The 15309-nt window shown below is 35.6% G+C and overlaps 3 protein-coding genes across 3 annotated transcripts; 2 read left to right on the plus strand and 1 right to left on the minus strand.

Annotated features, from left to right (window-relative positions):
• The first annotated feature begins 346 nt into the window (after window positions 1–346).
• On the plus strand, window positions 347–2979 carry LOC149661950 (diphthine methyltransferase). Its single transcript, XM_089843524.1, has 8 exons — window positions 347–519; window positions 680–769; window positions 1365–1497; window positions 1571–1833; window positions 1899–2062; window positions 2139–2277; window positions 2528–2682; window positions 2748–2979. Exons 3-8 carry the CDS (start codon window positions 1372–1374, stop codon window positions 2900–2902), a joined length of 1002 nt encoding a protein of 333 aa, XP_089699650.1. The 5' UTR covers window positions 347–519; window positions 680–769; window positions 1365–1371; the 3' UTR covers window positions 2903–2979.
• On the plus strand, window positions 738–1244 carry LOC149661951 (uncharacterized). Its single transcript, XM_089843831.1, has 2 exons — window positions 738–769; window positions 884–1244. Exons 1-2 carry the CDS (start codon window positions 738–740, stop codon window positions 1242–1244), a joined length of 393 nt encoding a protein of 130 aa, XP_089699957.1.
• LOC149661952 (uncharacterized) lies at window positions 2971–15172 on the minus strand. Its single transcript, XM_089843510.1, has 23 exons — window positions 14963–15172; window positions 14718–14823; window positions 14567–14644; window positions 14412–14510; window positions 14208–14338; window positions 14043–14148; window positions 13845–13962; window positions 13660–13757; window positions 11485–11650; window positions 11317–11418; window positions 11029–11246; window positions 10124–10324; window positions 9842–10036; window positions 9550–9762; window positions 9355–9469; window positions 9133–9289; window positions 8859–9061; window positions 8640–8785; window positions 8096–8328; window positions 7828–8027; window positions 7480–7756; window positions 7213–7402; window positions 2971–6460 (listed from the first exon to the last, which is right to left on the minus strand). Exons 2-23 carry the CDS (start codon window positions 14742–14744, stop codon window positions 6131–6133), a joined length of 3603 nt encoding a protein of 1200 aa, XP_089699636.1. The 5' UTR covers window positions 14745–14823; window positions 14963–15172; the 3' UTR covers window positions 2971–6130.
• Window positions 15173–15309: the final 137 nt, after the last annotated feature.

Below are 15309 nucleotides of genomic sequence, written 5' to 3' on the forward strand. Positions count from 1 at the left end.
CAGTTCGATTTATTAATATTTAACCCACGTGGTGTTTGCCACCAATTTATTATTTCGGACTAGTTTAAAATTTATGCTTATTTCCCAGCCTAGCTGGTCCAGGGCCGGAAATAAGCACAGGACACTGGACATTGTCCAATAAAATTTTAAAATGTCCCATAATTTTTTTAAAAACTAAGGGGGTTACTGGACAATGTGACCAATAAATTTTCCGAGGTTTTGATACCTTGACTCTGGAGAATCGACACAATTTTTGCACACTTAAGTGGACAATGTCCTATCCAGTCAAACAGGGGGTCACTGGACAGATGTCCCATTTTTCTTATTTCCGGCCCTGGCTGGTACACGCGACCCACAGCCGACTCAATCACGCTCTTGCCGGCAGAAGTAAGTTTGTCGTCTGCTTTAGTTCATTAGCTGTCTAGTTTCATTTCGTCCGGCCGTATTTATTTCGCGAAGTCGCGAATCCCTGTAAGTTCAATCGAAGTTACATCAATATTAATCAAAACTGGATCAAAGGTAATGTGTATTAGAGTAATATTAAATTGTTTGTTGAAATGTTGGAGTGAATCTTGAATGTCCAATACACTCGGGGAATTGTTAAATCTTGCGAGATATATGATATCTTTGTTTTATGTCGTTGAACTAAGCCTTGGCTATTTTATGTCTTTCAAATTAGGACTAGATTAGGAGGTAATTCTATTTAAAGAGCTTTTCTTCATTCTCAGTATTTTAAAATGAGCCAGAGTCTTCAATACCATCAAAAAAGGTACGGGATTCTATTTATTTTTATATATATCCCTTTAAATTCCTATCCTGGTGCTGGAGCTAAGGTTTAGGCCTAATTCCCAACAAAATGTGTTGTTGACTGTTGTTGAAAAAGGTCAAATGTTGATGATGACTCTAGATCCACTGATTCGCCCGCGCAAAGCAACCCTGGCACGCCTCGAAACGTTAACTTAATGTCGGACGATTTATCTATATTATCGGCTACTCAAGCGGTAGGCCTAGTACATCAACAAAATCCTCATAGCAGCACGGCTCTAGGTTTGGCCGCTTTGCGCCAAGCTCCTCAATCTAAATACGCTCAGTTATTAGCGGTAATTGAAGAACTGGGCAAGGATATTCGCCCCACATATTCCGGCAGCAAATCTTCGGCTGAAAGGCTTAAAAGAGGCATAGTACACGCGCGAATTTTAGTTAGAGAATGTTTAATGGAGACTGAAAGGAACGCGCGCAGCTAAATTCATCTTCACCCCACACTATTTTCTATGTAACTCTTGCCCCTGTCTTTTATTAAAAAAAAAATGTATATGTATCTTGTTATCTTGGTCTTGTTTAAAACGTGAAAGCCTCATTTGTAGGTGAAAAATGTCTAAAATTAACGAACCAGCCACTGTCTGGTCTTCTGAAGTTGAAAATTACGCCGATGTTGTCTCTTGGTTCCCTTCTCCTTTCACGGATACATTTTTATGCGGTCAATATGAACTAATTGAAGTAATAGTCCGTCCATAAGATATATTGCGCTTCTCAATTCACAAACTTCTTTAACACAAAGATTTAAATAAAGTCTAGTGATAAACGAGTTGGAGGCATCACCGTTTACAAAGTAAAAGATGAAAATTGCGAAATTATCCAAAACATTCCTTCAGCCGGAGTTTTAGATGTTAGGTGGTTACCAACAAATGATCACGTATATCTTACGTCAGCTTTGTCTGATGGAAAATTAGCTATATCTACCCTTGACCCTTCAAATGGATTATTAAACGAAGCGAAATATCTCGATGCTTCTCATAAATCCAGTATTATTATGTCACTCGATAACTCCGAGTTGTAAGTCCAAATGAAATCTTAGTACATTAAAACTCCGTATACTAAATGAGTTCTGATTGGTTAAGAAACTCTGGAATGGTAGCGACTTGTGATACTTTGGGGTATTTAACCCTTCAAAATGTCTTTGAATCGGTATCGGACTCTCAAAATATTTCTCAATGGCAAGCTCATGACTTTGAAATATGGGCTGTCGCTTTTGATAAACACGATCCAAATAGAATTTTTTCTGGTAAAAAGACTTACCATTTGCTTTACCATCACGATTCACGAAGCTTACATCTTTTTTTCTGACTATAACTTACAAGGTGGGGACGATTGCTCCTTAAAATGTTGGGATTATCGTACTGATCTCTCAAAAGCTGCCTTTCAAAGTAAACAACATTCTATGGGAGTTACTAGCATCACAATTTCTACTAAAACGGAAAATCATTTATTTAGTGGAAGGTCTGTCTGTTTAGGTTTCTTTCTCTCTCTCTCTCTCTCCTCTCTCTCTCTCTCTCTCTGTCTCTCTCTCTCTCTCTCTCCTCTCTCTCTCTCTCTCTCTCTGTCTCTCTCTCTCTCTCTCCTCTCTCTCTCTCTCTCCTCTCTCTCCTCTCTCTCTCTCTCTCTCTCTCTCTCTCTCCCCTCTCTCTCTCTCTGTCTCTATAGTTTGTCCCAAAATGTCACTGAACATTTCTTTCTAATTTCTAAAAAGCTATGACGAGTTAATCAAACATTGGGATTGCCGAAACATGAAAAAATGTTTGAAAGAAGTTCATGTGGGGGGTGGAGTTTGGAGGCTACGCTGGAATTCCAATGAGGATATTCTGGTAGCAGCTTGTATGCATAATGGGGTTAAAGTTTTGAACAGTAAGGGACTACCATTCTGTCTTTCCGTGCCTAGCGTAAATATTTGCCATTTTTGCCATACTTAGGTGATTTCGTTGAAATTGCCAGTTACTCCAAACATAAATCTATGGCATACGGAGTTGATATCAAGTGTTCAGAAACGGAAAACTCCGTAGTAAATGCTTCAATAGTGTCTTGTTCTTTCTACGATAAAGCCCTTCATTTCTGGAAGCTTTCCTAAAACTAAGTTAATCCCTTTTCCCCGCACTCAATGTGGCTTAATATTAAACGCAAAATAAATGGACCAACTTAGCGAGCGTTTTGTCATGTTTTTAATGTTGTTTATTATTACACTTGTTTGTGACTTTTATTAATGATTTTTTTCTTTTTTCCAATATGCAAAAAACACCTTAGAATTGGGCTAAATATTATTATTATTTTAACATTTATTTCTCAGTTTTATTTTTTTTTTAAAAACCCACGTAACAAACTTTGTCCTTAGAAAAACAGCAACACTTTTTCAACTCGATTTACCTTTATTTTATCTTACCTCTATATCATTTGTTCATATTATCATATATTAGTTCTTTACCGAAAGAATACGAAAAACAATCTCACTTACAATTAATTAAAATTAATTGGTTTTTCTTAATTTCTTTTAAGAATTTTTGAATGAATATTGCACCATACATTCTGAATTCTAAATATTAATTACCTTTAATTGATATTTGTTTGGTTAAGCCTAAGAACTTTAATTGGTACTAGTAGCATTTTGTTTTACCTACTTCTAAATTGGAAAATCATAATTAATTTCATTATAATTAAGGGAATTAACTAAGAAAGATAAAAAACAATTCACCATTTTTTTTTTCTCGGAACTTAATGCAAAATTAATTTTTAGTGATAATTTTAATTTCTATTTTCTACGTTTCCTACACAATGTTCAATCTATTTTAATAATCTCCATTTGCATCTTTATAAGTACACTTTGTCATATTTAATTTATAAATTATAAAGAAACTTAAACAGATTCATTCCGATACACTTTTTTTTTAAAAAAAAAAGGTTCACGCTAAACACGTTGATTGACTTTTACGTCTAAGACAAATACGTGACTAGTACAATACAGATAGAGAGATAGAAAGAGGGTTTCTTTACACAATTATTTTCACAGAACCAATTCAAATCTACAAACTAATCATTCATTAAACAAACTGAAAACTTCTAAAAGGATAACAAATTTCTACGTATATATTTTAAGGAAAGGTTCAGGTAAGATAACATTATATCTTAAAAGATCGACCTTTTACTAAATATAAAAGGAATTAAATATTAAATAAAATAAATGATCTCTTATTATAAAATAATTAATATTTAATTAGTCTTAAAAATGAGGACTACTGTGCCGCCATTACTTCAGTGACGTCTGATAGCCACCCATAAAGGGATTGGTTGAATTCTCACTGGCTGAGAGAGGTAAGGCATAGCAAACTCGATCACGCTCGTAAGAGATTCGATTTCGCAATCGCCACTAAGGAAATGGCGGTTGACGCAGTAGTCCTCGTTTTTAAGACTAATTAAATGTACTAATTATTTTGTAATAAGAGATTATTTATATTATATAATTTTAAATTTAGAAAAACCGTTCTTTTAAGGTATAATGTTACATTTTCTAACCCTTTTTCTTTAAAGTTTACTTGACTATACTACCGATAACACTTATTACTCTTACATAAATATTAATTTTAAATTAAAAAAGTGCTTATTCTTATTATACAAATATTATTTATCTTATATATATATATAATATAAAAACCCAAGCTACGTTATTTATTTTAATCGTGAGATTCGGTTATACTTTTTATTTTACCTTTTTGAGCTAGAATGTTTTTTTGTTTGTTTGTTTGTTTACACCAGAAACATACTTTTTAAAGTTTATTTTTTTATTCAATTTTTAAGTAGAATAGGCTTTAGTTATTTAATTACTAATAGCGAAGTATATTAGTGAGATAGTCAGATCAAAAGGCTCTCTTTAAGCAATGGCGTTAAAGTGCGCTTAAAGTTGTTTGTTTGTTTGTTTCTCTTTTTTTTTTAATTTATTTATTCCCCAAATGGACAGTTTTTAACTATTTATCCTCGGAGAGTATTGGTTTATAAATAATAAGTTAATTATTTTAAGTCATTGATTAAAATGTAATCATCAGTCTAAATTTTAATTAACAGTCGGTGATTGGCAAAAAATAGGACATTAAAAACCTTATATTTAAAAAAAGGAATGAAAAGATTGGAATAGAAAAGATCGCGGTTTTTGTAAAGGAATGATGATCATAAAAAAAATGTTTAAAGTTTGCCAAATTCATAAACGTCGTCGAATTTAGCGCAAATAATTGCAATCTAAAACGTTAATTGCGTAATATTACGCATTCTTTCGCGTTCGACGTTTATAAATTTTAATTGGCCTTATTCCTGATCAACGCCACCAAGGCGTAGCGGCTACTTTTGGAACTATAATAATACGGTAGCCAATTACAGGTGGTGGTGGAGTCGATGGACTCTGATGGAGATCTGTTATTTTCTATGTTTTGATTATTACCGCTTCAACTTCAAAAAACATGTTTTAACTAATTATTATTAACCTAATAGTCTCCAAATAGACCAAAATCGAATGAAAACTTACTCCGAAAGTCTTATTTCATAATATTAGACAGAATAAGAAAGGTAAAATAAACTTTTAATACTTTTGAAACCATATCGCTTGTTAAGCCTTGGCTATTCACATGATTCAGAAAGATCAACAAAACATAGAAAATAACACATCTCCATCAGAGTCCATCGACTTCACCGCCACCTGTAATTGGCTACCGTATTATTATAGTTCCAAAAGTCGCCGCTACGCCTCGGTGGCGTTGATCAGGAATAAGGCCAATTACTGTAATAAAATTCGTTAGAAAAAGGCGTATTCGTAATTAACACACAACCTATAAAATCTAATTCCGACTTGAAATGATTTCGGCGCGTTATTTTTAACACTTTGTCGTTTTTTATATAATGCATAGTCTTAGATTTAGATAAGGATTAAAAACCATGAAATAGGCACGTTCAGTTCAGTTTAGTTTCTTCCCAACCCCATTTTTTTACTTACTGTTTTATTCCGTTTATTTAAAGAAAGAAAGAAAGAAAGAAAGTCGTAGGCCTATAATGTTAAGGCTAAGTAATATTAATAACGTGATATGCCACATTTTTTTTTCCTTCCCCCCCCCCCCCCTTCATTTTTAAATGCGTTAAACTGACTATGTTATTGGCACCCGTGTTAGATTAGATTAGATTAAAAACTTTGGTAATTGTTTTTAAATATTTCCCCAAAAAAAACAAAATTAAAATAAAAACAACACAATTAAGTGGAAGGTACAAAAAAATGTTTGAAAAATACTTAGTTAAAAACAAAGCTGCATAGAGGCGTGGCCTTATGTCAAACGGTTGTGCTGTAAGAACTGTGGCTATACGTTACTCTTTGACCATCGGGTTCGATAGAAATGTCCTCGGTCGATGCTAAATTGACCACGATACTTCCGCTTGTTCGCTGGCTATAAGTCGTGCGACTTTGACGGTCCGAATCGTCTTCGTCCAAGCTGGAAACGTTATTTTCCCGATTTTCTATATTGATACTAGGACTTCCCCTTCTTAAAGCGGGTCCTCTTTCGTCCTCCGTGTTTGTTAAACTTCGACTCTCCGCCGGTGAAACCTCCCCCCCATTATCAAAATTAGCTCCCGTAGAATTACGGCAACCATCTTGAATCACCTTAAAGGAAATTTTAATTAAATACGTAGGAAAATTCAAATTAAATAATACCACGGCCTACTTAGAACATCTCCGTCGCCTGTAAGGCCGTCCGATTTCGTGGGCGCCCTATGCTAATGGAAAAGTAGCGAAATCCCGCTAGTGCGGCAATTCTCGGGTAGGGGGCGCTCGCATCCGGGACAAACGTCTTAATACATTACTTATGGGGAAACTATGCCTTAAAACTGCACTTTTTCATCGGAATTTTTCTATATTTTTTAGATGTTTTAGGAATCTAATTTTAACATATATTATAAAATCAAGTAAGAGCTATCTTTTGAAACTTATTTCATAATTTTCCGTCCATTAGTTTTGCTGCAATCGTTATCGAAACATTCGAAGCGGATAAACTCGATCTTCGCGGCTAGAAACTTCGAATGTTTCGATAACGATTGCAGCAAAACTAATGGACAGAAAATTATGAAATAAGTTTCAAAAGATAGCTCTTACTTGATTTTATAATATATGTAAAATTAGATTCCTAAAATATCTAAAAAATATAGAAAAGTTCCGATGAAAAAGTGCAGTTTTAAGGCATAGTTTCACCATAGTAATGTATTAAGACGTTTGTCCCGGATGCGAGCGCCCCCTACCCGAGAATTGCCGCACTAGCGGGATTTCGCTACTTTTCCATTAGCATAGGGCGCCCACGAAATCGGACGGCCTTACAGGCGACGGAGGAGATGATCTAAGTAGGCCGTGATAATACGTACTTTTAAAACATCTTGGCAAGTAGAATGTTCAATGGGAACTGGATCCTCATTTTCCCTATTAAAAATGATGACGGCTATTTCAGCTGGATGCGGGATAGGCAACGGTATCATAAGTTTTTCCGAGGCTCTCGGTGTAAGATTATAACCTCCTTGCTTTCGTTTAGGTTTTTTCCAAGGGTATCTCCAATGACTTTAAAAATTAATTAAAACTATAAGAACCAAGACCGAGATCCCTCGACCTCGTTTTACCATTTACAAAATACAAACCTTCTCTTTTCTTTTTTGTTAACGGTATTTACGTAATTGTATAACGGGTTAAAGGATGTAATATCCAAATAGGGTGCGTGAACTTGTATGTTTCCCTTTGGCGTGTGTATCGCGCTTGATACTTCGATATCTAAAGCTTCGTCTACATTTTGAAGCATCTCTTGATATCGATTTAAGGAAACTCCTTGAACTTCTAGACGATAATAGAGATCGTTATCGTCTAAAGGAGTTAAGAGATCCGTGGAGAAAACTTCCGAAAGTAGCTGAGCACCCAAACCTTAATAAGAAGACTCTTAATCGAGTTTATACGGAATTAATTAGCGCGTAACTAATGAATTAATTAATTACCAGGCCAGTCTCGATAAGATAAACCCTTTTCCTCCCAGAAACTTTGTTCGGCGCATGGCATGCGACAGAAAACGTGAATAGGGTAAAACTTTTCAAGCATAACCGCCGCTAAACGTATTGTGGTTTGAAGATCGCTACTAGTTAGTTTAATCCTCGATTTGACCGTCGCGTTTAGACCAGTATGTAGTTCTTTCATACGTCTATTATAAGAATACGTTTATAATTTAACCATCCATAATGATATTACGGGGGATTAAGCGAACGATACCCTTCAACTTGTTCTCTAAGATTTGAAAGCAATTCTTGCGTTTGCCTTTCCAATTGCAAGTAAACTCCTTCCTTCGATAGAGAAGCTGAGAAAGGTTGAAAGCAATTTTGCACAAATTCGCTATATTTGTGTTGAGGTTGCTTAATAACCCTTTCAACCACTTCTTTGTACGTGTTCAACTCTTCGCTTTCGAGTCGAGCTTCCAAAGCCGCTAAAGCTTGTTCGGGATAAATCTAAGGTTTTAAAATAAGCCGTGCACGTTTTAATGACGCAATCTCCTACGGAATTAAACCGCCCAATTGGCCTTATTCCTGATCAGCGCCATCTACCCATAGCGGCGACTTTGAGAACTACTGTAAGCGGCAAGCCAATCAGATGTCGCTAAAATCTGGTGACGTAATTTTTGGTAAGACCCGAGAGTGCCAGTTAGTGACGTCACCAGATTTTAGCGACATCTGATTGGCTTGCCGATTACAGTAGTTCTCAAAGTCGCCGCTATGGGTAGGTGGCGCTGATCAGGAATAAGGCCAATTAATTTAATTACTCTGTAATAATGATTATTGGATAATCCGGGTCCCGCGATTCTTTTAACCATCCACGAATTAACCGCGGGAACTCTTCCCCTCTTTTTGATAATTAAGTGATAAATGGCTGTATCCCAAGTATATCTTAAGCCGCATCGAACCAAGGCTGAAATAATTATCGATATAAGATTAAATTACTAAGGTTAATTAAAATCCCAACCTAACCTAACCTAACTAACCTAAGAATGTGACGAAAGCGGCTAATGGACAGAGTAAGACAGCGACGCAAAATGCGGCTATTGGTTGCAGAATTCCTTGCAAAACTAAGTACCAGAAGACAGTTTCGAAAAAAATACAAATTTTGTTTCGAGAATCATCGGGAGAATCAAAATCGTAGATTAAGATCATAAATAAATGGAATAGTAAAGTGGCGGCTGGAACCCTAATTAAGTTTTATAGATTAATTAAGTCGTTTTTAATTATATTAGTTAAGTCTAGTTAGTCTAGTTTTACCATAAAGGCGCTGTTATTGCTCCGACAAGTGACAAAAACGAAACTGTCAAACATACTAAAGGAAAGAGAGTAATTATTCCCAAAGTTCCAAAGAGACCCTTAATAAAATAATTCCATAAACGGTTCAAATGACGACTGAAACCTTTCCCAACAAAACCTGCAACATTTTTAATTAAGTATAATTAACGCGCGCGTCTTTCTAATATTGGCCTATCATTATACCAGTATCGGGTCTGGATTCAAACTCTGTTCTGGATTTTGATATGTGTCTCCAGAGTTTGAACAAACGAGAACAAGTAGTGTGGGTCAGTGAGGTTTTTCTCGGACTTAAAGATCCCTGCGATTAAACGCGAAGATTAAAGATTATATTAATAATCCGAGCGGAAAATGTATAATATTATAATTAGGGTTTTTTACGTCGAGTTGACTAAGTTCCAAGTCAGGCATAAAAGGTCTGACGGAAAAAAGGGCTCTTAGGCTAACTGGACTACAAATTGGAATGACCACTCCTAAAAGGAACATGGCATTCCAAGTCCAGGTCCATGTTCGAAAAAAGTAATTGGCCCATCTCCAACAAGGCCATTGCGTTGATGAGATGTAAGTTCTTTCCTTTTCCACCAAAAAAACCGGCTTTTTTTTTGGGTTGGGGGGGGGAAGATATTAATAATCATTTAAAATAAGGTCGAGGTCAAAGGTTGGTACGTTTTACTTGGTTTGGGTCAGCTCGCGGTTGGGCCATAGACGAAGAGGGAACCTGGGAAATTACGGTCGATAATACTTCGGTTTGTCCCTGAAAAACTCTTCTAACTTTCCACTTTCGAGGACACCAAATTTGAGTTTGCCATTGGAAACATCTGGTAGGTTGTCGAACTCGACCAAATTCCTTTTTTAAAACTGGTTCTCTCTAATTTTAAACACGTTAATATTTAAACGTCGTCATCTTTCTAAAGATGGCGGCTTAATTAATTTTTAAAATTTTGCGTTAATTTACTTCTTTCATAAAAGCCAAATCTCTCTGGAGGAAATAAACCATTTGGTGCAACTTGCGATGCTTGCAGAGCAAAATTGCTTCCACATGGGCATCCCATTTATGTTCCTCCAAAAAGTATTCCTCCGCTTCCTGCAATTCTTTTCTAACCCATTGAGATATTAACGAGAGGATTGGATGTGTCAATTCTAGTTCTTTTTTAAGCTATTAAGAATGGAAACCCCAGATTTAATACCAACGAAAAAATAAAGTTCAGGTAACGTAACGTTATGCCTAAAAAAAAACGGCCTTTTTCTAAATATAAAAGGAAAAATGTTGAAAAAAAAAATATATCTCGAATTAGCCTTATTCCTGTTCAGCGCCACCTACCCATAGCGGCGACTTTGAGAACTACTGTAAGCGGCAAGCCAATCAGATGTCGCTAAAATCTGGTGACGTCACTAACTGGCACTCTCGGGTCTTACCAAAAATGACGTCACCAGATTTTTGGCGACATCTGGAGTGGTTGGCTTGCCGCTTACAGTAGTTCTCAAAGTCACCGCTATGGGTAGATAGCGCTGATCAGGAATAAGGCTAATTACAAAATAATTTGCATTTAATTAGGCATAAAAACGAGGACTACTGAGCCGCCATTACTTTAGTGACGTCTGATAGCCACCCCTAAAGGGATTGGTTGAATTCTTACAGGGTGAGAGAGAGGACATAGCCCACTCGATCACGCGCGTAGAGGTTCCATTTATCGGACGACAGACACTAAACTAAAGCAATGGTGGTTGGCGCAGTTATTCCTCGTTTTTAAGCCTAATTAAATGCTAATTATTTTGTAATAAGAGGGCAGGGAGGCCGTTATTTTAAGGTATAATGTTATGTTACCTAAACTTTTCTTTAAACTAAATTAAATTAAATACATTTTGTAAATGTTTTCCGAGTTTTCGCTCGATATTGTCAATGGCTCTGTGCATTAAAACAATGCCTTGACATTGTTCCACCAATAATAGGCCCAGTCCCGGTTCTATCGATTCTATATCGGGATTTGAAAGAATTGACGCGAAAACTCTATGAAGATATTCGTCTAAAACTGCCGTTGTGGCTTGTTGCTCTATTTCGTCTTCTGATAATTTTTTCGCTGCGTTTTTAACCAAAGAATTATCAAATCCATCCCCCTTAATTAATTCCCATTTAAGTACTCCTCTAACTTTTTAATTCGGCGATAATTCTTTCCCGAAAAGGTAGAAACCAATTCCTGGCTTCCTTTTCGAGAATTGATGCCAAAATGGTGTAAGCTTGACGAATTAGAGCTAAAAATGCGTTAATTAAATTTAATGTTTCATTTTAGAAATTATTATAATAAAGAAAGAAAGAACCTTTATTATAGAGTCGAAGGTCAATTTCTTTTCCTTTAGGAGTTTGATAAAGGGAAGGAACGGGAGGAGGTTTCTCATTTTCAAGGTGATATTTTTCCATGGTTTGTTTTCGAATTTGGTGTCTAACAAATTGGCATAAGTTGTCCAAGTCATCCTCCAAATTAGGCTATAATAATTAATTAACCCGATTTATATAGTTTTAATTAGGCCTGGCAAATTGCTCGCCAAGGATGATGGGGGAGGGTGCAAAATCTGAGAGAAATAGGCGCTCTGAATGTGGAACGGCTCAGGTTGGGTGGATTCAATTGTAATTGGTTCGTCTCTAGCCCTTCTTGACCAATTAGCAACGCGTCCGACTATTCCTCCCCCATTTTTGGCGTCCCACCCAACCTGAGCCGTTACACAGTCAGCGACCGTATTTCTCTCAGGTTTCCCCCCCCCCATCATCCTTGGACACGCAAGCGGGTACGAGTCCATTTTTTCCCCTATGGGAGTCTTCTTTCTTCTCTGTTTGAACTAGTCTATTTTAACTCGCGGGGGGGGGGGGCAACTAAAGCGAGCTACACGACCAGTCTTGGCTACATCACAGGTCCAAAACCAGTTTTTTTTTATTCGAAATCCCGGGGTTACTGGTCCTTGGGACTAGTTTATTAATTGAGAATTTTCACGAAGATTGAGGAGGGACCAGTTTAAAAAAAAATTCAAGATTTAAATTTCTACTCCACTGATATACACTCCTAGCCTTTCGTGCTACAACCAAATCAAATACTCCCCGATTTTTATAATAGGATTAGTAATAAAAAAATCAGGGATAGGGTCACTGGTCCCAAAAACCAGTTTAATATTGTAGACGCTGGGGCCCTGGAGGCTGGGAGACACTGGTCCCGGGGACAAGTTTAAAAAATAATAATACTTATTTCCAAGACTGTACACGACGGCTTTCAGTATTATGGACTACTCGATCATACGTTTAGCGGCGCATGATCGAGTTGGCTATGTCACTACACAACTGCACGTAAAGCAAGGATGATCCTTGCTAAGAATGATATTGATATAGCTTTATTTGACATGTACGATAACCGATAACATATCAGGCTGAGAAATAAGGCGGTGGCCCTGGACAAATGTACACTGCTTGGGGGTCTACTTGCCACTTAAAGGGGCTGTCCGACCCCTCTCTCCTTTTTATACCCACCCGCTATGCTAAGCTCTATGAAGAAGATCGTCGTTTGTCCCACGACCAGAACAGCCCCTTTAATTAATTAATTAAAAACGTCCTAAGGTTAACCATTATAAGTCGCCAATAACGAGGTTTTTTTTTTAATAGAAATGCTTGGGCTCTATTGGCCATATGTCCAGTTAAATAAAAAAATCCTTATTTCTCAGCCTGCAATGCATTACATTCCACAGTCCCACAGTCAGTGGCTGCGTTGTCACTTGCAGTCTGGGAAATAAGTATATTTTTTAAACTAGTCCTTGGGACCAGTGACCCCCCCCCCCGGTAGCTTCCAAAATAGAGTAGTGTGGGTAGAGAGGGGAGTAGACTGTGTATCCCTCCCTCTAGGCGCACTTTTGTAAGAGGGGATACTGTACGCGCCTGGTAGGGGGATGACACTGAGCTAAGAGATAGAAGGGATGACACTGAGCTAAGAGATAGAAGGGTATGACGTTTGTGTATGTAGAACTGACATTACTCTATAGTAAATTGGGCCTTTGGACTGCTCCTTCTTAGTATTCATACAGATTTGTGGACCAGTGAATTTAAAAACTGGTTCAAGCAATTAATAAACTAGTTTTTGGACCAGAGGAGGTGCGTTATTTGCCAGACTGGTCACTTGCCAGTGCAGACGCTCTTACGCAATACTAGCAAAGGCTAATATATAGCAGAGTGTCTATGGGCAGTGATATTTCCATTAAAAGTAATTCTTTGAAAACTATTTTTGTTTTTATTTGTCATAAACTCAATTATTGTTAATTAGTTACTAATTTTTATCATAAATAAATAGTAATGTAATTAAGTGATTATTTTTAATTTGACTTTGTAAAATGTTTGGAGTGGACTCCCATTGGACTTGATTTTGATTAACAAAACAAATTTTGATTTTTTTTTTTGCGACTCCTGGACTCGCACTTGGACTCCCATATGGTCAAGGGAATCAAGGACTCATTTCTTACCCTAACAGTCAATTCTGTAACTAAATATTTGCTCCTCTCTTCTTTCACTCTGTTTTCTAAGTTTTTTGAAACTAAATGTGGAATTCCAAAGAATATATCTGATTGGATAAAAAAAAAAAAAAAAAATATTTTAAATTTTTAAATTAAATTAAATTTTTTTTTTTTTTTTCTTTAAAGTTGAATACCTAAAAGTTTTAGAAATGCTTTGACCAATGATTTTAACGCACTATGGCAACTAAAAAATGAGGAACATAAACGATTATGAGCTGTAATCAAAATTAATCTCAAAGCCAGAGCAAAATCCTATGTGAAATATATTAATTTAAATTAATATTTAATTAAATAATTAGTTAGTTAATTAATTAGATAATTAAATTATATACTTGGAGTAAAGTTTGCTTTGTTTTATGAGTTCCTTTTTGTAAAAGTTGACTAAGTTGCCATCGGTGATTTTGTCCAGGAAAATTAATACTTTCAACCTCAAACTCTCTGTTTTAATTAAAGTTAATTTGATTTAATTAACTTATAATTAAAAGAAAATTATTTACCCTGATTCTTTGATGCTAAATAATTGCTTCTCGTGAAGTCTTCTAGGTTCACATTTTACGTCCAAAGCAACTACTTCCAACTCATCAAAAGAAGGTGGTACAAATAAGTCTCTCAAGTTTAAAGGTTTAGGCTAAGGATGAATAATTAATATTATTAATAATTAATACTTATAATTATTAATTACTTTAAGTAGTTTAGTTTACTTTTCTATTTAAAGAATCTCCCTCTATATTAGCAACTGCTAATGGAGGGGGAAGTATTATTGGAAATGTTTTCCAATGAAAAAGTAGTTGTTCAGCAACCTTTTAATTAGAATTAAGTTAATTTAATTAGGTTCAAAAACTTATCATTAAATTACCTTCTTAATGGATTGAACTACTTCAGCAGCGGGTGCTGGTAAATTTTCAACATTAATATGAAAATGGAGAGGTTCTCTCTATAGCAAATTTGTAAGAAATATTATTTTAATTACTAAATAAATACAGAATTAATTATAACTTTGAACAAACTTGAGGTTCGGCAGTTTCAGAATCCATTTTTAATGATTTTAATTTAACAGGATAATATTTATGGCATATTCCAGATATTCTAAACTTCCTTTTATAACTAATATGCCTAAAAATAAATTACTGTCAAATTAGTTAAATAATAATTAAAAAATGGCAATTGTTTAGGTTTTCATTCAAAGATATCAACATAATAATCTTCTGGGTTTTGGAAATTGGAAAGTGGCAGGAAACTAAGCAATGCATACCTCTAATTTTGTCTAAGCCATATTTTGGTAAAAGATATTTTTCTATAGCGTTAATAAACGGTTCCTAATTCACTCCCTCATCAATGTTTTTTAATTAAGCGATTAAATGCATTGAAATATAAAACATTTACACCACAGTGACCGAAATCTTGATTGTAGGTCAAAATTAGACTAATTTCAATTTTTTTTTTTTGACATTTCGGTCTCATTTCCGTTATATTTTTGATGACGTTCAACTGGCTAAAACACCGGAAATGCTTCACAGGCTAGCACAGGGCCGGCAATAAGCACAGGACACTGGACATTGTCCAATAAAATTTTAAAATGTCCCATAATTTTTTCAAAAA

Source organism: Phalangium opilio, unplaced genomic scaffold, assembly GCF_054372755.1.
Source record: "Phalangium opilio isolate 3A_F unplaced genomic scaffold, DU_Popi_V2 ptg000070l_1, whole genome shotgun sequence".
In the NCBI taxonomy this organism is placed as follows: Eukaryota; Metazoa; Arthropoda; class Arachnida; order Opiliones; family Phalangiidae; genus Phalangium; species Phalangium opilio.